The 23,509-nt window shown below is 42.1% G+C and overlaps 1 protein-coding gene across 2 annotated transcripts in view; it reads right to left on the bottom strand.

Moving 5' to 3' along the window:
* Positions 1–4,129: 4,129 nt before the first annotated feature.
* Positions 4,130–23,509, bottom strand: part of Tek (TEK receptor tyrosine kinase) — a 119,988-nt gene continuing 100,608 nt past the window's right edge. For both annotated transcript variants that reach the window (XM_059254534.1, XM_059254535.1), the window contains exons 18-23: positions 23,094–23,207; positions 17,602–17,672; positions 16,712–16,752; positions 15,738–15,834; positions 5,859–5,958; positions 4,130–5,114 (exon numbers count right to left, since the gene is read on the bottom strand). In XM_059254534.1, coding sequence (XP_059110517.1) covers positions 5,040–5,114; positions 5,859–5,958; positions 15,738–15,834; positions 16,712–16,752; positions 17,602–17,672; positions 23,094–23,207 — 498 coding nt within the window. In that variant the 3' untranslated portion in view covers positions 4,130–5,039. The remainder of the gene's footprint in view (positions 5,115–5,858; positions 5,959–15,737; positions 15,835–16,711; positions 16,753–17,601; positions 17,673–23,093; positions 23,208–23,509) is intronic.

Raw genomic sequence — 23,509 nt, 5'->3', positions numbered from 1 at the left:
TTGTATTGTTTTGTTGTTGTTTCTGTTTTATTTACTTAAGCCCTGCATTTGACTGTTTCATATTGTCTACTCATTTGAGGTGTTATTTTTTTCTCTTTGTTCTAGACCTTTCAAGTGTGTGCTGTTATGTTACCAATACAAGAGCTCTTGAATTGTGTGTAGGCACTTAGTAGTATCAAATTGCCTCTTAAAACCACCTTCCTCGTGTCCCATAGTTTGAATATGTTGTACTTTCATTTTCATTCAATTCTAAAAAGGTTTTATTTCTTAATTTCTGTTTTGACCCGTTTTTCACTCAGTAGTGAGTTGTTCAGTTTCCATGAGTTTGTAAACTTTCTGTTTTATTTTATATCGAGCTTTAGTCCATGGTGGTCAGATAGAACATAGGGTGTTGTTTTAATTCTCTTGTATCTGTTGAGACTTGTTTTGTATCTGAGTATGTGGTAAATTGTGGAGAAAGTTCTATGAGCTGCTGGGAAGAAGTTGTATTCTTTTGTGGTTGGGTGAAATGTTCTGTAATTATAGGCTAGGTCTATTTGTTAGTTTGTTTTTTAATGTCATTTATCTCCATCATTTCTCTGTTTAGTTTTTTGTCAGGATGACAACTGTCTCTTGGCAAGAGTGGGGTGTTGAAGTCACCACTACCTTTGTATGAGGGTAAATATGTTATTTCAGCTGTGGTAACGTTTCTTTTTATGAATTTGGGTACCCTTGTGTTGGTGCACAAGAGTTTAGAATTGCAGTATCTTTTTTGTGGATTTTTTTCCCTTTGAGCATGTAGTATCCTTTCCTATCTCTTTTGATTAGTTTTGGTTTGAAGCCATTTTTTCAGATATGAAAATGGCTACATTGGTTTGTGTCCTTGGTCCATTTGCTTAGACTCTCTTTTTCCATCTTTTAACCCTGAGATGATGTCTATCCTTGATGTTAAGGTGTATTTCCTGGATGTAGCAGAAGGATGGATCCTGTTTTAGAATTCATTTTGTTAGTCTCCTTTTCCTTGGAAATTGAGACCATTGATGCTGAGAATCATTGATGAGCAATGTTTGTTGATTCCTGTTATTTTGTTATAGTGTGGGTCTTCCCACCTCCTGGACCTTTTGATGTGCTAGTCCTGGGATTATTCATTCCTTGTGTTTTCTTAGGTGTGGTTAACCTCTTCAGATTCAAGTTTTCCTTCTAATGCCTTCTTCAGAGCTTGACTGGTAAATAGATGCTGCTTAAATTTGGCTTTTTTATGAAATGTTTTTCTTTCTCCATCAATTATGATTCAAAATATTGTTGCATATAGTAGTCTGGGCTGGCATCTGTGCTCTTAGAGTTTCTAGAATGTATGTCCAGGCCCTTCCAGCTTTTAGAGCCTCCATTGAGAAGTCAGGTGTAATTCTAATGGGTCTGCTTTTATGTGTTACTTGTTCTTTTTTTCCTGCTTTCAGACCCTCAGGTTCAGCTCTCCCACACCTACACCTTCAGGGCCAGCTCTAATGTATTGCCCAGGCAAAGTGTAGGGGCCACTCTCCTGAGTGATGAGGGGCAGGAACAGCTCTCCCACTCTTGTGACTTCAGGGCCAGCTCTCCCACCTGCCACAGGTGGCCAGGGGCAGGGGCTGGGAAAGCATTTCTTCCCTGCCCACACCACCATATGGCAAGTGAGGGGCGGGGCCAGATCTCTCATGCTCATGTTCTCAGGCCGGTTCACCTGCACCCTCATCAATAGGTTCAGCTCTATTGTGCTGCCCAGGCGAGGTGCAGGGTCTACTTTCCCTAGTGCTGTAGCTGGTAAGGAGGAGGGTCAGCTCCCTTGCCCTCCACAGGTGGCAAGGACTACAGAAGAGGGCTTCTTTCCCTTGTCCTTACCAACAATGGCAGATGAGGGGGCCGTGACTAGCTAGCTCACTCTCACAGCCTCAGGGGCCAACTCACCTGGGCCTCTGCCAACAGGGTCCACTTTCCTGAATGCTGCAGCTGGTAAGGAGGAGGGTCATCTTCTTTGTCTGTCACAAGTGGTGAGGGGCAAGGGATAAGGGCTTCGAAGCATCTCTCCCCGACTCATATCATATCATCATATGACAGAGAATAGTGGGGACAGCTCTCCCACACTCACCATTTCAGAGCTGGCTAACCCACACCTCTGCCAACAGGCCTGATTGTTTTTAATTGTGTTTTTATTCTGGTGTCTAGGCATCCTGATCTGGGGTGATTGCAATTCTAGGTGTTAAATGTCTTGTCTTGTCTTTGTTGAGTGGGTGCTCCATTCCTTGGTTTCTGTTGCCATCTCTGGATCTTAGGAATGTTTGGTGGCTGTGGGTTGCCTGGTAGGGAGTACTTCTCAGTCCCTCCTAGGTTTGGCCACTGGGCGTCCTGGGTAGAATGTACTTGTAGTTATTGGGGGCTGACATGAAGGAATGAGGATGAGGTAGAAGGGGGAGGGGATGAATGGATCCACAGGAAGCAGGAAAGCTAAGTCTGCCAGGAAGGTTGATGGAGTCCCCAGGGAATAGAGGCAGAGATGGGGGGGGGGGGGGACAAGCCCCTGCAGGTGGTCTGCTACAGAGCTGGGGATCAGCCTGGGAAGTTGGAATTGGAGAACAGGAAGGAGAGGGAAGGAAAATGAAGATTGCCTTCCGATTCCCAGGCTTCAGTGACGGGCTGGTCCCAAATTTAGTTCCTCTCACTATTGGCAGCTGCTACAGCTGGAAGAGGTGACAGAGGAAGGCCCAGGAGGATCTGTGGTGTCCCCAGGGAATGGAGGGTGAGAGGGAAGACCCTGAAGTTTCCTTAGTTTCTTTTCATTCTCTTGACTTCTGATTGTATATTTTTAAATAATGTATTTTAAAATCAGATTCTTTCCGATGAAACTATTCTGCTGGTGGTGTCCTCTCTTTGACTTCACAGTTCATTCATTGTATATTTTGATTCCAGAGTGAGACACACACATGTATATGTTTACATCCTACATTTCTGCTTTCCAGTTTTGCATTGTTTTTCCATGTTTTCTCAAAATTTGAAGATATTCCTTAAAGTATCATTTTGAATTCTCTGCTAGGGAATAATATATTTCTTTGGAATGAGCTACAAGGAAATTGTGTTCCTTTATTAATGTTTTGTTTCCTTGTTTTTTTTCATGTTTCTTATTGCTTATGATGTCATCATTTAGTGGAAGAGACACCTTTTGCAGACTTTATGTATCTGGTTTGCCAGAAAGCAGCTGAGGGTCTAGGGTTGAGAGAGTTAAGAGTACCTTTCTCTACAGTGCTAAAAAAAATCAATTGGTTGCCTGCTCTCCTTTCTTTCTTCCTTTCTCTTGGTGGCAAGACATGCTGGTATTTTATACAGAATTGGTTGCTGGGGTCTAGAGTGGTTCCTGCCACATGGCTGCTATGAATAGTATCTTCTGTCCACCCCAGTGATCTGAAATGCTCTTCATGCGAATATTCTGGGCTTTTCTCCATTATGCTGCTGCAGGTTCTTTAATGTGTCCTTGATTCTTCTCTGGCCTCCTTTTGGTTCATCAACAGCTGTCTGTGTTTGTGTTTCGGTGGAGGGATGAAGGCTGAGCACCTACTTCACCATCTTGATGTTCTCACATTTTTTTAAATTCAAGTTTCCATTTAGTTAAGTAAACAATATGCTGATGGCAGCCTTGCTCCCATGCTTTGAATATGCTGTTTGAAAACCGATGTATTTGGGATACAATGAGTAGCCTGTTTATTTCTGAGATCCAGAAGGTAGGAAGGCCAGGCGGTGGTGGTACATGCCTTTAACCTCAGCACTTGGAAGGCAGAGGCAGGCAGATCTCTGTGAGTTCGTGGCCAGCCTGGTCTACAGAGTGAGTTCCAGGACAGCCAAGGCTATTACACAAAGAAACCCTGTCTCAAAACAAACAAACAAACAAACAAACAAACAAAAAAAGGGTAGGAAGGTGGAAATAAAAATATAGCAGTGTGAAACAATTGGACGTCTACTCTCCTAAGGCAAGACAATGACCTAAGAGGTAGAGGTGTAGAGCTTACTGGCCTTGTGGGCTTTGCACTGCTGCCCTGGGTCATACACTCACTAACTCCATGATTCTTAAGACATCTTCTAAAAACATACTTCCAATTCCCATGAGATACACTCCTGGACAGGATGTGGGTAGATGAGACATTTATTCACCTACAGGAGGAACCAATGCAGTTGGTGGCTACTGCACCAACAGTAAATTCACAAATGATCAAAACTACAGACCTTTACAATGTGCAATACATGTAGGGATACGACAGTGTGCGATACATGTGGGGATAGTAACTCCATGTCACAAATGCCACACATCACTCCTAAATTCCTAGTTTTACTTCTTAGAATATACAACAGATTACTAAAGAGATTAAAAGTAACGTCCCACCAATTTGTTTATTGACCTTACTTATATCTCTCTAAAGGTTCTGAGTCTCCTAAGAAAACTTTTAGATGTTAACATTTTGGAACGACATGTGTGTAACAACACAGGACAAACTGTCACATGACCAAATGAACTGGCTTCTGTAGGTGAGGGGTAAAATTGAGAGACCCCTCTTTTCAGCCTCTTGGGTAGTAACCCACATTCTGATATAATTCATAAATTCCCCTCGCTTTTCTTCCTGGGCTGTCAAGGGAATTGTTAGACTTTTTAACAGTATTTTATGTGTACACAGCAAAACATTTTTATAGCATTCAATTATAAAGGTAAATATCAAAAACACCTAGGACAATAACAAACCCTGCATTACAGTATTTGCACTCATACCTTCTTGTGCAATCCGTGTTTTTAGAAAAATATATTATATGAAAGCACAAACAGGCATTCTGATCTCAGCACATTCTTCCTCCGAGCAGTATATACAGTCATGTTAGAGTCAGAACACACTACAGATCCACACAGGCTTTCCACTGAGGGTCCCAAACACACAGCACGATATGTACACGTCTATATCACATCTCCTGGCAGAGGGTCGTGACGGTATCAAGGCGCTCTCGTGCCAGGGAAGGGCAAACGGCACTTGAAGATGAAGAGCTCCTCTCTAGGCTGCTTCTTCAGCAGAGCAGTCGATCCCGGCATAGGTAAACTTCTCATAAAGTGTGGTATTCACATACGTCTGAAAGAACAGGAGAGGATCAGGTCCACGATGCACTGCTTCTGCCTCTGCCGGGGCAGGTAGACCAGTGCCCCGGCTTTGATTTATCTTTCATAGCTGGGGGGGACACCTTCTGTTCTCAATCCCTCTGCGTATTTGATAATTTTTTTTTCTGAAATGCATCCTGTGGCTTCTAAATAAGATTCCCTGCTCCCTCTAGCCTTAGTTTCTGAGCATCTTTAGTATCTTATTGACCTCTCCTGGAAAGGTCAGCTGGTGTAGGCTCCTTTTCCTCTGACTATATTTATTCTTCACCTCACCTGCTGACTTAGATTTGCCTGTGGACCCCCTAAAATGGTACAGGCAATTACCTTTTTAAATGCTTCAATAGACTTTCTTACCCTCCAAACAGTAAACTATAGGCCAGACCTCGTTGTCTTTTTATTCTTGGCTAAGTCACTTAACCTCTTCGTTTCTGCATCGAAAAAATTAAAGGGCCAGACTACACGAATGAGATTCCTTCCAGCTCTAATAGACTATTTGCAGGTTGTATTTTAGTGTGTGTGTGAGTGACTATATCTTACAGAGAAATCTTATTTCCCCCTAAATTCTATCTCCTCAAAATTAGGGAGCATATCTGTTATGGTGTAATACCCAAGGCTATTCTTAGAATAGCTTGTTGAGTTGTTTCAATGACTTTTTAATGATCACCTCGGGCATATCACAAATTCCAGGGAAAGAGCATCTGCATCAAACTGTGCTCACCTTTCGTTCTTCTAACATCCTGTTTAAGGACACCAGTATCTGGGCAAATGATGGTCTCTCATAAGGCTTCTCCCTCCAGCACTGTCTCATGAGATCATACCTTTGAACATAAAGAGTGAAAAGATAAGATTAACTCTGACTGTGCTTCAGGCCTGGCTATGCCTTAACATGGGGCAGGGAAAAAAAGAAAATTAGTCACTGGGGGATGCATGGTGATGACACTGTGAGGCATAAGATACATGTACTCTACCTAGGACAATTCCACGGTGTCTTCCTCTCTTCCTCCAAACCCGCTTCCCCTTTCTTCATCTGTGGATATAGCACAGGCCAGCTACCAGTCTTTTAGGACCTTGACCTCAGCTATTGTAGCCATGCAGAAGGAACTGAATTACCTGTCTGAAGCAGCATTGCTTTTGGAATACTACCTTTCTATTATGAAATGCCAATATGTGCCTCCCAGAGGCAGGACTTTTAGAAGTCCTGCCAAAAACAAACAGCATCTTTAACTAGGTACAATGGACAAATTATTGACAGCCATTCTCAGAACCAGACACCAGACACCAACTCTGCTGGCACTTTAATCTTGAACTTCTCCGCTTTCAGAACAATGAGAAATAATACACACATGTATAATTAAATATGAATATATAATACAATTATATGATTATACAATTGATATATCATATATAGTTATATATAATATAGTTAAATATAATTATATATGCATGTTTAAATATGTATACTTGAATTAATTCTTTCCAGAATTTCATACATTGTATTTTTATCATACTCACCCCTTCAACTCCTTCAAGGTCTATTCCCCAACCCATACCTACCCAACTTAGTGTCCTCATTTTCTTTTAAATCCACCAAGGCAATGATTGCTGCCTATTTACTCTTTTTTTGTTTGTTTGTTTTTTGTTTTTGTTTTTCGAGACAGGGTTTCTCTGTGTAGCTTTGCGCCTTTCCTGGAACTCACTTGGTAGCCCAGGCTGGCCTCAAACTCACAGAGATCCGCCTGGCTCTGCCTCCCGAGTGCTGGGATTAAAGGCATGCGCCACCACCGCCCGGCTCTGCCTATTTACTCTTGAGTGTATGGCCATTCACTGGAGTGTGTTCAACTTGCTAGGAGTCATACCCTGAAAGAAAACTCTGCCTCTCCTGGAAGCTATCTATTATCAATAGCTCTTCAGCTCGACCACCTCTGCCCTCAATGCTGGCATTTTGTCAAGCTTGAGCCTTTACTGGTCTTATACATACTGTCACAACTGCTGTGAGTTCATATGAAATTGCCCTGTTGTGTCCAAAATACTGCTTTTTTGTAGTCATCCACTACCTCTGGTTCTTAGAATCTTTTGCCCATTTTTTCCATAATGGTCCCCAAGACTTAGGAGGAGAGGGCATGATATAAATATCTCATTTAGGACTGAGCACTCCATAGTCTTATTCTTTGAACCTTGACCAGTTGTGGGTCTCTGTGTTAATCACCACCTACTGGGGGGAAAAAAGAAACTTCTCTAATGATGTTTGAGAGATGCACTAATCAATGGGTTTAACAATGAGTCATTAGGAGCTGGTTTAATACCATGTTTCTTTAGCAGAATAATAGTAGTAAGTTCTCTCCTAGGGCCTATGAGCTGTCTAGCCACAGGTCTTTCCCCCAGGAATGGTTTTTACATGCGGGCTCCATCTTATGGAGTGGGCCTTGAATCTAAGCATAAGGTGGTTGGTTACAACTATGACATTCATGCCACTCTTCACCAGTGGGCATGTGTTGTAGGCAAGTTGTTGTTGTAGCTTGCAGGGCCCACAGATGGATAAGATTGGTGACTGCTTTTCTTGCAGTGTACATAGCATATTTCATCACTATGAAAGCTAGCTAGTAGGGATAAAGCTTGTAGGTCAATACCAGCTTGATTTCCCTGTGTTCCATGACTAAAATATCTGCTATCTTCAGGAATATGGTATTCATCAAGTCCTGAAGGGTAACCAAGCACAATGGCTACAGCCTGTATTGTTTGGGGTGTTTATGGGACCTCACTGGCCAACAACTCCAAAGTAGATAACCCATTCCTAGCACTGGGCTTTTTATTTGTTATCTTGTGGTGTCTAATGGGGAACCATTGAACCATTTTAGGGTGACTCCATTTAAACCCTTTGTATATATGTCTATGTTCATATTTCGGTAAGCTCCTATACTCGTAGTTTTTCATATGGCTTTTTAGAGGGTCTTTTTTTTGATCATGTTATCATATTACTTATTTTATTAATCTCGTGAATAAAACAGAAAGATGTAGTCTATTCAAAGATATCCAAAAATAGCCATCCAAGGCAGTGTGGAGAATAGAAAAAGGGATTTCTTCTTTCCTCACTTCTCTCCTTCCTTTTTTTTTTTTATTTTTATTTTGCAATACAATTCAGTTTTACATATCAGCCACGGATTCCCTTGTTCTCCCCCCTCCCGCCCCCCCTCACCTTCCCCTCAGCCCACCCCCCATTCCCACCTCCTCCAGGGCAAAGCCTCCCCCAGGGACTGAGATCAACCTGGTAGACTCAGTCCAGGTAGGTCCAGTCCCCTCCTCCCAGGCCGAGCCAAGCCATCCTGCATAGGCCCCAGGTTTCAAACAGCCAATTCATGCAATGAGCACAGGACCCGGTCCCACTGCCTGGATGCCTCCCAAACAGATCAAGCCAATCAACTGTCTCACCCACTCAGAGGGCCTGATCCAGTTGGAGACCCCTCAGCCATTGGTTCTTAGTTCACGTGTTTCCATTCGTTTGGCTATTTGTCCCTGTGCTTTATCCAACCTTGGTCTCAATAATTCTCGCTCATATAAACCCTCCTCATTCTTGCTAATTGGACTCCCAGAGATCCACCTGGGGCCTAGCCATGGATCTCTGCATCCAGATCCCTCCGTAGTTGGATTAGGTTTCTAGCACGACAATTAGGGTGTTTGGCCATCCCATCACCAGAGTAGGTCAGTTCAGGCTGTCTCTCGACCATTGCCAGCAGTCTATTGTGGGGGCATCTTTGTGGATTTCTGTGGGCCTCTCTAGCACTTTGCTTCTTCCTATTCTCATGTGGTCTTCATTTACCATGGTCTCCTATTCCTTGTTCTCCCTCTTTGTTGTTGATCCAGCTGGGATCTCCCGCTCCCCCAAGCTCTCTTTCCCTCGATCCTCGCCCTTCACTACCCCCACTCATGTCCAGGCTGTTCATGTAGATCTCATTCCATTTCTCTGTCATTGGGCGATCCCTGTGTCTTTCTTGGGGTCCTGTTTTCCAGGTAGCCTCCTGGTGATGTGAGTAGCAGTCCAGTCATCCTTGTTCCACATCTAGTATCCTCCTATGAGTGAGTACATACCATGTTTGTCTTTCTGAGTCTGGGTTACCTCACTCAGGATGATTTTTTCTAGATCCATCCATTTGTCTGCAAACCTCATGATGTCATTGTTTTTCTCTGATGAGTACTATTCCATTGTGTATATGTACCACATTTTGTTTATCCATTCTTCAGTTGAAGGGCATCTAGGTTGTTTCCATGTTCTGGCTATTTCAGACAATGCTGATATGAACATAGCTGAACAAGTGCTCTTGTGGTGTGGTTGAGCATTCCTTGGGTATATGCCCAAGAGTGGTATAGCTGGATCTTGGGGGAGATGGATTCCCAATTTTCTAAGAAAGCGCCATATTGATTTCCAAAGTGGTTGTACAAGCTTGCATTCCCACCAGCAGTGGAGGAGAGTTCCCCTAGCTCCACATCCTCTCCAGCGTAAAGTGTCTTCAGTGTTTTTGATCTTAGCCATTCTGACAGGCATAAGGTGGTATCTCAGAGTTGTTTTGATTTGCATTTCCCTGATGATTAGGGATGTTGAGCAATTCCTTAAATGTCTTTCAGCCATTTGAGTTTCCTCTGTTGAGAATTCTCTGTTTAGTTCTATAGCCCATTTCTTTTTTTTTTTTTTTTTTTTTTTTTTTTTTTTTTTTTTTTTTGGTTTTTCGAGACAGGGTTTCTCTGTGTAGCTTTGTGCCTTTCCTGGAACTCACTTGGTAGCCCAGGCTGGCCTCGAACTCACAGAGATCTGCCTGGCTCTGCCTCCCGAGTGCTGGGATTAAAGGCGTGCGCCACCACCGCCCCGGCTATAGCCCATTTCTTAATTGGACTGTTGGGCATTTTGATGTCTAATTTCTTGAGTTCCTTATATATTCTGGATATCAGTCCTCTGTCAGATGTGGGGTTGGTGAAGATCTTTTCCCATTCTGTAGGCTGTCGCTTTGCCTTGTTGACCGTATCCTTTGCTCTACAAAAGCTTCTCAGTTTCAAGAGGTCCCATTGATTGATTGTTTCTCTCAGTGTCTGTGCTACTGATGTTCTATTTAGGAAGTGATCTCCTATGCCAATGCATTCAAGACTACTTCCTACTTTCTCTTCTAGCAGGTTCAGAGTAGCTGGATTTATGTTGAGGTCCTTGATCCACTTGGACTCAAGTTTTGTGCACGGTGAGAGATATGGATCTATTTGCAGCCTTCTACATGTTGATATCCAGTTTTGCCAGCACCATTTGTTGAAGATGCTTTCTTTTTTCCATTGTGCACTTTTGGCTTCTTTGTCAAAAATTATATGTTCATAGGTGTGCGGATTAATTTCAGGGTCTTCAATTTGATTCCATTGGTCCACATGTCGGTTTTTATGCCAGTACCAAGCTGTTTTTATTACTGTAGCTCTATAGTAGAGCTTGAAGTCAGGGATCGTGATGCCTCCAGAGGCTGTGTTATTGTACAGGATTTTTTTGGCTATTCTGGGTTTTTTGTTTTTCCATATGAAGTTTTAGAGGATCTTTAGTATTAGTTTTCCTGCCTGTATTCCTGCCCTCCTATCATCCACCCCATTTAACTTTTCCAATTCTATTATTCCTAGTCCCCCTTTATATCTGTGTTCTATCTTCTTTCTCTTGAAAGCTTTGTCTTCCCTCTCTTGAAACCTCCATCCCCCCTACACCTCCTAGCTAATTTTCTGACCTCTGTGGGTACTCCAAATGAAAAACACATATCTAAATACTCAAAGCTAATATCCCCAAATGAAAGAAAACATGGGACATTTGTCTTTCTGGGTTTGGATTACCTCACTCAGAATGATTATTTTCAGTTATATCCATTTAATGGGGATTTTCATGACTTCATTTTTCTTTACAGCTGGTTAATATTCCATTGTATAAATGTACATTTTTATTATAAATTCATCAGTTTATGTAAATCTATATGCTGTTTCCAATGTATGCCTACTGTGAATAGAGCAGCAATGAACATGGATGAGCACGTATCTTTATAGCAGGATATAAAGTCTTTAGGTTATATACCAAGTGTGGTATAGCTGGATCATGAGGTATATCAATGTTTAGCTCTCTTAGTAAACTTCAAACTGATTTCTGTAGTGGCTGTCCCAGTTTTCACTCCTACCAGCAGTGAATAAGTGCCCTGCTTTGCCCATATCCACACCAGCATTTGTCATCATTTGGCTAAGATCAAAAACATTATGACTATAATAAGATGAAATCTCATAGTAACTTTTATTTTCATTTTCCTGATGTCCAATGATATTGATTAAAAAAATGTTGATGTCCAACGATATTGTTAAAAAAATATTTCTCAGCCATTTGTGTTTCATCTTTTGAGAACGTTCTGTTTGGATCCATGCTCCAGTTTTTAATTGAGTTGTTTGTATTCTTGGTGCTTATTTCTTTAGATCTTTTAGATGCTCCTCTGTCAGCTGTGTAGCTGGTAAAGATTTTTTTCCATTCTTTAGGCTGGCTCCTCACTAAAATGATAGTGTCCTTTTCTGTACAGAAGATTTTTAGCTCTATGATGTTTCAATTATCTGTTGTTAATCTTAATGCCTGAATTACTGGGGTCTTGCTTAGAAAGTCCTTTCCTGTGCCCATAAATTCAAATGTATTTTCCACTGTAGGAGGTTTTTTTGGTGTATTCTTTAGGGTCTTTTATGTATTGTCTTATAGCTTCTATTGCTGCAATGGATCAGTATGGCCAAAAGCAACTTGAGGAAGAAAGGGTTTATTCCTTTCACAGTTCCAAATAATAGCTCATCATTAAAAGTAGTGAGGACAGGATCCTGGAGGCTGGAGCTGATACAGAGGCCATGGAGGGGTGCTGCTTACTGGCTTGTTCCCCATGGCTTGTTCAGCCTATTTTCTTATAGAACCTAGGACTAACTAGATATGGGACCACTCACAATGGGCTGTGGCCTCCCTATCAATCACTAATTTAAAAAAAAATGCCCTACAGGGTTGCCTATAGCCTGATCTTATAGAGGCATTTTTTAAATTTAGTTTCCCTCCTCTCAGTGACTTATGTCAATTCAACACAAGCTAAACCATCCAGCACATGTATAAAGCCACATTATCTGAACTAAAGATACTTTGGTTTCTTCCTTTTCTATTTACACCTCCCTTATCTTCTTCAATTGTCTAATTGCTCTAGCTAAGACTTGAACCACTTAAGGGGAATAAACATCCTTTTCTTGTTCTACCATCTATCTTTTTCTACCTTCTGTATCATTGGATGTTATAGGTCTAACTAAATTATTGACTTCATCTTGTTTTAACTTCGGTAGGTCTGTGTATGTCTAGAAATTCACTCATTTCTTTTCAATCTTAAGGTTTGGTGGAAAGTTGTAAACTTTAAATATGTATGTGTAAACTTTATAAACTATGTCCTTATGGCTCTCTTGGTGTCTGTTGTAACGTTTCCCTTTCCATCTCTAAATTTTATTAATTTGGATCCTCTTTCTCTCCTTCCCTCCCTCTCTCCCACCCCTCAGTCTGGCTAAAAGTTTGTCAAACTTAATAATCTTTACAAAGAACCATCTCTTTATTACATTGCTTCTTTGTGTTTTTTTTTTATTTGCATTGATTCTTGGTGCATTTTTCTTTTATATTTTATTGATTTCAGCCCTGATTTTAATTATATCTTTCCAGATGTTGTTTGTTCTTATTTTTAAAAGGCCTTCAGGTACATTGTTAAGTTATTAATTTGACATCTCTAAAACTTTTTTGGTGTTGGCACTTACTGCTATAAAGCTTCCTTTTTTGACTACCTTCATTGTATCTCACAGATTTTTTTTGTTTTTCGAGACAGGGTTTCTCTGTGTAGTTTTGCGCCTCTCCTGGAACTCACTTGGTAGCCCAGGCTGGCCTCGAACTCATAGAGATCCGCCTGGCTCTGCCTCCCGAGTGCTGGGATTAAAGGCGTGCGCCACCACCGCCCAGCCCCCACAGATTTTTGATATGTTGTGTTTCCATTTTCATTCAATTATAAAATTTTTAAAATTTCCTTTTTGATTTCTTCCTTGACCCAATTACCATTCAGAATTGTGTTGTTTAATTTGTGTATTCTCTGTTGTTTATATTGCTGTTAATATTCAGCTTCATTCCATTGTGGTCAGATAGAATGCAGAATGTAATTTCAATTTTCTTGTATTTGGTGAAACTTGCTTTATGTCCTAATATGTGGTAGGTTTTCCAGAAAGTTTTATTGGCTGTTGAGAAGAATGTGTATTCTTTAGTGTTTGAGTGGAATGTTCTGTAGATATCTACTGGGTCCATTTTAACTTACGATGTCTTTTGTCTTCAGAATTTCTGAATGACCTATCAATGACAGGTATGGAAATCACCCACTGTCACCGTGTTGTGGTCCATCAGTGGTCTTAAGATCTAATCATATTTCTTTTAAGAGTTCAGGTGCTCTTCTTTTGTTTGTTTTATATCTGTTTAGGACTGTAACATTCTTTTGGTAGGTTGTTTTAATGTGTCAATTCTCAACCTGCAGGTTGTAACCCCTTTGGGAGTCAAACAACCCTTTCACAGGGCTTGCCTAAGACCATCAGAAAACACAGATATTTACATTAAGATTCATAACAGTAGCAAAATGACACTTATGAAGTAGCAACAAAATAACTGTATGGTTGGGGGTCACCACAACATGAGGAACTGTATTAGAGGGTCATAGCATTAGGAAGCTTGAGAACCACTGCTTTAATGAGAATGAAGTGTCCCTCTCTTAGAACTATTTTGGCTTTAAGAATAGTTTGCTGGATATTAGAATAACTATGCCTTCCTGGTTCTTAGTTAACATTTGCTTGAAATGCTTTTGTCATCCTTTTACCCTGAGGTGGTATTAATTGTTGATGATAGTGAGGGATTTTTTTGAATGCAGCAAAATGATGAGTCTGTTTTCTTGTCCTTTGGGTTTGAGTCTTTTCTTTACTATCTGAGCTGAGCCATCACTGTAGCACTAGAACCTGTTTTTAAATATAATCTGGTAGTCTGTGTCTTTTTTATTAGGGGAATTGATACTGAAAATATTAATCATTATTATTAAAGTGTTTATTAATTCCTGTTATTTTGTTGCTTTTGTGGTGTTTTATTATACCTCTTTTGATTTAACATTCTGGAATTTTTTATTCCGTGTGCTTTCTTGGATGTGTTTGATCTCCCCTCCTAGTAGCCTCTGTAGAGACAGCTTAGTCAAAAAATTTTTAGATATTTTTATCATGGAAGTTTTCCTTTATCCTTCAATTTTCACTGACAGTTTTGCTTGGTATAGTCTCTGCTGGTAACTGTGCTTTTTCATAACTTGCAGAACATACCATTCCAAGCCTTTTTGACTTTCATAGTCTCCATGGAAATATCAGCTGTTATTCTGATGGGCCTTTCCGTATACATGGGTGGATCTTTCTCCTTTGCAGCTATCAATATCCTTTTTTTCTGTGTACTTAGTGTTTTGACTATTATATGACATGGGGAGTTTTCTTTTTAGTTCTGCCTGTTTGATGCTCTATATGCCTTTGGCACCTTGATAGGCATCATCTCTTTCTTAGATTTGGGGAGTTTTCTTTGATTTTGTTGAAAATATTTTCTGTGCCTTTGACTTGGGTCTCTTCTTCCAATGATTTAGTAGATTTGGACTTTTTACAGTGTCCTATGTGAGCTCTATTCCTCCGTTGTTGTTTTTGTTTAAGATTAAACATGTTTTTTGATTAAGTGATTCAATTCTCTACCCTGTCTTCAAGACCTGCTATTCTGTTTTCCACTTGATCCAATCTATTGACAAGGCTTTCCTCTGAGCTTTTATTTGAATTCCTGAGATCTTCATTTCAGGATTTATTTCATTTTGGCTTTTCTTCAAAGATTCTCTTTTTATAAAATTACATTTTCATAGCCTGGGTTTTCATTTTTTCATTCAACTGTGTTTTTACAGAATTTATTCACATCTTCTTGGAGTCCCTTGACCATCCTTGTCTGCCCAGAGTGACCTACATTTATGCCTTTTGCACCAGGGGAAGTATTAGCATCTCCTTCTTTCTTAGAAGCTTGAACAATGACCTGTTTGTTCAACCTATGACCTAACACTCTTGAAATCATGTCACTCAGGGACTTCCGCTGGCTAGTTCTGGAATGGAAGCATTACTAATGTTAATTGTTCTTCTTTGTGAAAAATAATCTCAAATGAAGCAAGAATGTGAACAAGTTGTTGCTTAATGGAATGACTCTGAAATCTCTCCTCCAACCTGAATAAAAAGTCTGCATGCCTTTGTTCTTGAACAACTTTGTGTATTTCATACTCTTCTGTCCTTGCCCTTCCTTATTTCAACCTTGCCGAGACCTGTACCTTAACAACTCTCCTAGATGTAAGTAGCAGGGAAAACTGTTACTTATTGCCTATCATATAGTAGTCTTACTAGCAGAAATCTTTCTTTTCACCCAAGATCTCAATGTGGGTGTATTAATGTACCAAATGACTTCCCCATTAGAGTCACATGGAGAAAGGGAAAGATAAAATAACCTCAGTGAGGCCTGACTTACACTTCATCATCACAGTTCAGGGGCTTCTCCAGCCTGTAGCCCTGGGGCAGCTTCTCGTAAAGTTCTGCACATGTCATGCCACAGTAGGGGGTGCCTCCTGGAACACAGGAAGGAGGGCATGTGAGTTCCACTGGCACAGAAAGCTGTGCTTCCTGCCCAATGCTAAGCAGTGAGGAGGAAGAAGAGATAGATAGGGTGATCCCTCCATGTGCCTCCCTCTATAACTCCACTGTGCACCAGGCTTGGATGTACATCAGTGAACACACCAAAACTCTACCACTCCTTCAGTGGAGGGACCCACCAAGGCTTCATTCCTGACAGGCCACTTCTTTTCCCTGAGTCTGCTGTGCAGAGCACATATCAGGTACCAATGACATTTACTTTTTCATATTGAAAGTTTGTATTTGTGCAATTCCTAGTTATCAGCAGCAGTTACTGTACAGCTTAAATTAGAAAAGCTATACACTTGTTGTAGAAAAACTTGGAATATAAAACCAAGTGAAGGGAAATCCTACAATGCCTCTCATTACTTTTCAGTATAGTGCCTTATAGTTTAAAAATATTAATTTCTAAAACCAATGGCATAAAGTGTTTGGTTTGGGTGGCTATTAAATAGCCAGGCTATTAAATAGCCTTTAGGGTGGGATTTTTACTGGCTGCATAACAACCCATCTAAAGTTATAAGAGTAACTTGTTACAGCTCTTTGACATCTCTGCAGAGACAGAAACAGTTTATAGTTAAGCTCACAGCCATGGGACCCTTAGTATTAAGTATGATGCTAACATACAGCTTTTAGAAAGAGAAGTGTGGACAATTGTACTCATCTTCAGAAATACTTCTACTTGCGGGTTCCACCTGGTGGCATTAGAGAAATTAAGTGGTGCCCTGTGGAATGAGGCTAGAAGGAAGTTCTGGAGGGTCCATGCCCTTTGCACAGTGTTTTGCCTAATGGGTAAATTAAATAAATACTCACCTAAGCTAACAATCTCCCAGAGCAATACACCATAGGACCATCTGCAGGAGGAACAAAATAAAACAAATGATCAGCTACTAGGGTGACCACTCAGGTTTCTGCCCCATAAACCCTATCAAGAAACCTTTTATCAAAAGAGGAAACGCTAATAGGATGTTTTCTAGGGTGAGGCCTGACACACAGCATACGTTCCTCTTAGGTCCATAGAGGGCTACAGTGGGAAAGTGACTCACTTCTCCCAATTCCTTAACTCAGTAGAGAATGCAAGATACTGCTGTGGAAGACAATGAATTCCATGCCAGGTAGATGGAAGTTGAGTCCATTCTCTGCTGTCTAATACTTGAATGGACAGTTTTATAATGGTTACTATAAACTACTGGACATATGGAACCCCTAAGAATATTCTCCCAAAAGTGGGGCGACCCCGGTGATGGGCTTGGCTGCAGTGAGAACACAGTGAATGCCACTCTCCTCCTCCCTCAGACCTCAGTAAGGCCTCTGGGACAAGCATCCCCACCCTGATGGCCGCACTTTCTCCTCCTGCAAAGAGTGTACAAGGCAAGATGACTTGTCATGAAGGCTGCAGGAAGACATGGCCCCTACCACTATGGCAGCTTTAGGTCCAGGGAATGGAATCACGGGGAGGCCCCTATGCCCTTTCTCTCTTTAGAAGTCATGAATTCATCACCTGAAGTCTGTATGTGATGGGCAAAGATACCCTCAAACCTGATACCTATGATTTTACACTAGAAACCTCCACTCTATGGCTTCATTTCCTTTGAGTTTATTTCCTCCTCAGGGGTACAGGGTGTCCCCGTTTCTCTTTAGAACTTCTCACAAATATATACTTTTTCTAGGAAAAACTCCTTAGTGGTAAGGCATATACTTACACATCACTGTTGGTTGTATAGACACTATAGTTCAGCGACTCAATTGCCATCCAGCGCACTGGGAGCCTTCCCTAGAGAGAACCAAGTGAGATATCGCTTAGACAGGAAGGGCTTTGTGTTTAGAATTCCAGACATAAGGCACAACAGACCCATGAAGCCTTGGTGTGTGAATTTCCACCCACAGACATGTGTTCAGATTCAAAGACATGCAAATAGGGTAAGCCTTACCCTAGGGAGTCTGATGTGAGTCAGTCTATGTGAATGTGCACATTTGGTAGTCATTCAGCTATTCACCTGGTCACCTTGTGGCTTTTAGGGACACACACAGGTGTTTAAACAGGGGATAGGACAGAAATTGAGAATATGTAACTATAATGTGAAAGGGGGAAATGGGGACAAGTGACAAGGGCTGAATTGGAAAACCACCTTAGGAGAGGCAACGGATAGTTTCCAGAGGTGGAATGCCTGGGCTCCCTTAAGCATCTGCTGGATGGGGAAGGGAAATATCTTTGGCCACAAGTAATAGATCATTTGGTGTCTTACTGTGTCCAGGCTGGGTAAAACAAGATGTAGCCTGGATATTGTGAACCTTTGGAGGTTTGTTGCTACTTCCCTCAAGTTCTCTGTGATTTGGGGGCTTCCTAGGCAACCCAGTGATTGTATGGCTCACTGTTAAGAGATCTATTTCCCCCTTCCCCCCTCTCCCCTCCCAGCGATATGCCCAGACTTTCAATAGTGCCCCATTAGCCTATAAAATCAGAAGGCTTTGGGGATTTTCCTCAACCTGCCTCTGCAGGCATTCTCCCAGGCTGCTCTTCCAGAGACCACCTCCTCCCATCCAAGAGTGATTCTAACTGCAGTCTTCTCCCAGTCCTTCATGGAATGGCTACAATTCCCAAGCGAGGATTCTGTATTTTAGGTTCAGGTTCCAAAATGTAATCCATCCCCCCACGCACCCACATTCTCCCTCACACTCACACTCCCCTTCTTTCTATGTCAACCTGGGCCCATCTCCCACCTGCTCCTCCAGCTCACTCTTGCATCGCAGCCAGGAATGGAAAGCACAGTCACATCAAGTGCTCTCTTTCCTCTCCGCCCCACAGGCTTTGGCATACTACCCAGGTTCCGTACGTGCTTCCAGGTTTTCTGTGTTTGGTTTCTTTGGGCTCTGTCCACTTTCACTGTCTCTGTCGTCTTCATTCAGCCCTTGCCTAGCAATAGCATCCTCTTCAGTGAGCTCTCTACCTAATAGACCTTGCCCTTTATCGGCCTGTTCTCTATACAGAATGACTGTTCTAAATGGCTACTTTAAGTATGTGGATCTTAAAATACGTTCTTTAGCATCTATGTCCTAAGATCACAAGTCCTTACCTGACTTTTAAAACCCTTGACTGGAGTTCAAGGAGCCTCAAGACCTTATTCCCTGCTACCTCCTCCAGCCTTGAACTTGAATCCCCTTCCTCGCTTTATTACTTAATCCCCAAAGTCTTATTGCTCTCCTTTGACTCTAGACTTCTGTATCAGCCCTGTCCTCCAGCTCATGGAGTTCATCTTCATATCCAATATCTGCTCAACATTCTCTATGATACTCAGGAGCTTGCCTCCTCCAGGAAACCCTCCATGACTGCCCTCAGCGTTGGTTCAGCCTTCTCTGTGCTTCCACACACATGAGTTCCTGTACCTTGTGCAACTGAACTGTTGTAATTGCGAATTCGTGTTTATCTGGGGACTTTATCCTGAAAGTACCGGCTGAGTCTTACTGTTATCCCTGAACCAACTATTATTATAAATGGCCTCATAATAAATTAGTGAGATGATGGCTGTTGTCTGTTAATGATAGCGCAACATCAAATTGCTTTGTGTGGTTCATAGTAATGCTTTCAACAGTATAATTACTATGAGGGTTGAGAAAAAAATAATAGACCCAGAAAGATAAACACCTGGATCCTAGCTTTGAATTTTAGATTTGTGTGTTTAATTTGGAGTGTCTGTACAGGACAGGAAGCTAAAACTGGCACATGCAAGTGGGGACAGGAAAAGGCCTTCAAATGGGGAGGGGAGAGTAGAACCTGTGTGATTATGAAAATAGAAGGGAGGAAAAACTGAGAGTGTAAGGTGTAAGAGCAAGGATGGGGGGTAGGGGGAAGGGATCAGATTGACCAAAATAAAAATTGTTATGAGAATACACTATGTTGTAACAATAAATAAAAAATATAATTCGAAAGGAGTTTGAACAGAGCAGCCCTGCGTGGGTGGACAATGCTCCCCCCAGAAGACTTAAATGAAAATCTTAGTACCAAGCATGGGATGCCTCCTTATGAGTTATTGGTCAGGGAAGTTCCAGCCACTCTGAAAACGTTGGCTACTGCCATTGTTCTTGGTTGTCCCCATAGCTGGACTAAAAGACCCTACTGCTGAAGACTCAGCACACACAGCTGTAGGACTCGGTGAAATAAAGCTAGAAGTTCCCTAACTAGTTTCCATAGTGCTAAAAGGTAATTCAAAGGCTGCTAGGGGAGAAAAGACATCAGTGGACTTACCCAGGTCTGGAACCTGCATGTGCTATAATACTGACCGTCCAACTGATGTGATAGTGACAGGACTCTGGGGGTGACTAACTACCTTTTAATTGGATTTGAGTCTTACGACAAAGGAGGGAATTCATGCCTGATACTGTAAAGCTGCCGATGTCTAGAAGGTAGGATTCTGCATTTATTTTTCTAAAGTTTCACTGATGAGTGTAAGGTACAAACCACTGATTTAGACTGGACTGGAGAAAGCAGCCACTCTGCCGATGGGTGGCATCTCTCTGCCCAGCACCTGTTTTTCTCTTCTCCAACCCTCCCTTCCCCTGCTATTACCTTACCTTTTGTCCCCAGTCCGTGTTACTGCGACATACTTTACTCCACTTTTGAGAGACAGAATCTAGTCCTGACTGCTCTACCCCAGCAGCATCCCCCTGAGCTCTGAGAGACATCTTTGCCCTTTATGAGATGTCGAGCCAAGAAGTACTATCGCTGAGGATCTGAGAAAGGCATCCAAATGGAATTTCGGGCCATGAAGATAAACATCACCCAACACATACCCTCTCAAGCCCTCACCTGAGACTGCAAACCTCCAAATGCCAGAGTGAGGCAAGGAGGAGGATTCTGGGAACTAGTGTGAGGAACTGGGGAGCAGGACGATGTGGGCAAGTGTCAGCTCTCCCCGTCTGCTGTGGGATGTCCTGTATGCTGTAAATATATGTTACTATGATTGATTGATAAATAAAACGCTGATTGGCCAGTAGCCAGGCAGGAAGTATAGGCAGGACTAGCAGAGAGGAGAATTGGGGGAACAGGAAGGTGGAGTCAGAAAGACGCAGTGAGCCACCGCCATGACAAGCGAGGTGTAACGTACTGGTAAGCCATGAGCCACGTGGCAACTTATAGACTAATAGATATGGGTTAATTTGAGATATAGGAACTAGATAGCAAGAAGCCTGAGCCATTAGGCCAAACAGTTTAAATAATGTAAGCATCTGTGTGTTTATTTTGTAAGTGGGCTGCAGGACTGCTGGGGCTTGGCGGGACCTGGAGAGAAACTCTCCAGCTACACCTGTCTTTAAGCAGAAACATTGCACTAGATGGGGCAACATCTGATGGGACCAGGAAAATGCTGATCCAGAAGCCCGTCCTCAGGGAGCTGAAGCAAGACAAAAGGACCATGTGGGGACAAGTAAGGCTCCACTTTACAAGCTCCTCCAAAACAGGAGTGGAAGATTTAAAATGACACCTGGACTTGTAACTATGTAGATGTAGGAATAACGAGCAATGGAGCCACTGATAAGAAAAATGTGTCAAAGTGACTAGTGGGGCCGCTTTCCTTTTTAGAAAGGATTGAGTATTTTCTCCTCTGTTAGTAACTGAAACATGTATTATGAAGAGGAAGGGAAGCATGTTTGAGGCTAATGCAGAGCCCTGAGCCTTGTTAAGAGGCCAGGGTCACAGACTCAAAAAGAACCTCTCAGGGCAAGTGGAGACGTCCCAGGAAAGCGAGTCCTAGAGATGGTCAGCAGAGCTGGGAGAGGCATAGCCAAGCCACCAGAGAAGACTGGCAGGTATGGTGGCCGCGGCAGGGCTTGCCCCTGCCCTACCTACGCGTGTTCTGCCCACCAAGGGAATGTGTCATCAGTGTGATGGGTGTTCAGGGACATGGCATTCAGGGCCTTGTTATTCCTGAGTGGGCAACCAAGGTGAATCAATCTGATTTCTCTCTGCATCGAATACTGCATGGTTCCATTCTATTCTTATCTTTTTTTTTGAATGTAAAATTTTGTTTGGTAGAGTGAGCATCACTAGGAAAGAGTGGTTTAATTAGCTTTGATTTAGACTGAGTGGATGTATCTTTTACTGATACAATCATAGTGAGGCCTTCGTAAGTTACACAGTTCTCTAGGGGGCCTTCTTGTGACAGTAAACTTCCCTCATGGGTTCCTAGGTTTTTTGTTTCCCAGCCCTGTTTGCTGTTCAGACTTGGGGACTGGAAGCTCATTAGGCCTAGACTGGATACAGACAGAACATCCTGACCACTAGGCTTGAACATTCAATTGCCTGGCTCCACATGATAAAGCCTCTTTATTTGTGAAGAGACCGTGATGGGGGGAATTGGCAGGAAGGAGGGGGTAAAGGCTTCTTCCGTCATTTACTTCAAAGTACCCTGGAGATATATGGGTAGCCTCTATCAGCTTCCTTTGAGACACATGACATGACTGGTGATCAATAAATTATCATGATGGATGAGAGATTTAAAAAAATTGAAAGGCAGATGTGAAGCACCATAGTAGGAAATCTCTAGACTCCTTGTAACTTATTTCCCCAGAGTGGCCTTTCAGTGAGTAATGAACGCCCAGCCACTGCTTGCAACACATTGCCAGATAAAGACTAACCAAGGCCAGGACTTTACAGAGTCCACAAAGCTTCAGGTAAAGTGTTGACAGTGAGTACAGCCAGTTGTTACCCCCCAGCAAGGCTCAACCAAATAAACAGTAGGGGTCACCTTCTGGAGGGCAATTTTCTGCCCTGTCCAATAAAAATTACAAGAAACAAAGCCCTAGGCACCTGACTCTCTTTCTCAGAGTGCCCACACTGTCCTCCAGGGTGTATCTTTTACCTGCACACAATTAAAGATGTAACCTTTTCTCTCCTTCTCTTCCATTTCCTTCCTCCAACACCTTCACCCTAACACTCCAGACATCACCCATCTCTTTAATGAGCTGTCTTTGAGTTCCCTTCTGGGTCCACTTTAAAGTTGTTTTATCAACAAGACCAAGAACCTCCTAAGGGGGCTGACTGTATATGTCCCCAGTGACAACACTCTCATGTTAGGAACCCAAATCTGAAAGAATGCTGACTGGGCCACACAATATCCATGAGGACATTGCCCGATGCATCAGTCACCCTGAGCAATGGCATTCTAGGGGAACAGGGAGACCCTCTGTGTTTGGAACTTACCATCGTCTTTTTCACATATACTTCTTGACCTCGTGACAATCCAAAATCTGCTATTTTGGCTATATAGTTCTCACCAACTAAAATGTTTCTGGCAGCCAGGTCCCTGTGGATAAACTAAAATTTCAAAGAGTCATGTATCTTCAGTATAATACTTGGTCTTGTCATCATTTTGTTAGCAGAAAGTTCTGGGGCAAGAACTTAGAGAAATACAGAAGAAATAACACCACAAAAAAAGGCCTTTGAAAGATCTTCAGATTCCAGGTCCCTTAAAGCACCTTTCCACAGCTTGCAGACAGCAGATTTGTCAAGGGACTCCTCACATCTTGTGAGAATCATTTCAGGGTGGGAGGAAGTACAGGGCCTTTCCGTGGCAATGGAGAGCCTCTGCTGTTGGGCATAATTTAGAGGCAAGCCTC

This window comes from Peromyscus eremicus, chromosome 2 (genome assembly GCF_949786415.1).
Source record: "Peromyscus eremicus chromosome 2, PerEre_H2_v1, whole genome shotgun sequence".
Classification (NCBI taxonomy): Eukaryota; Metazoa; Chordata; class Mammalia; order Rodentia; family Cricetidae; genus Peromyscus; species Peromyscus eremicus.
The sequence above is the reverse complement of the archived record's forward strand: the minus strand, read 5'-3'. Positions and strand labels throughout refer to the sequence as shown.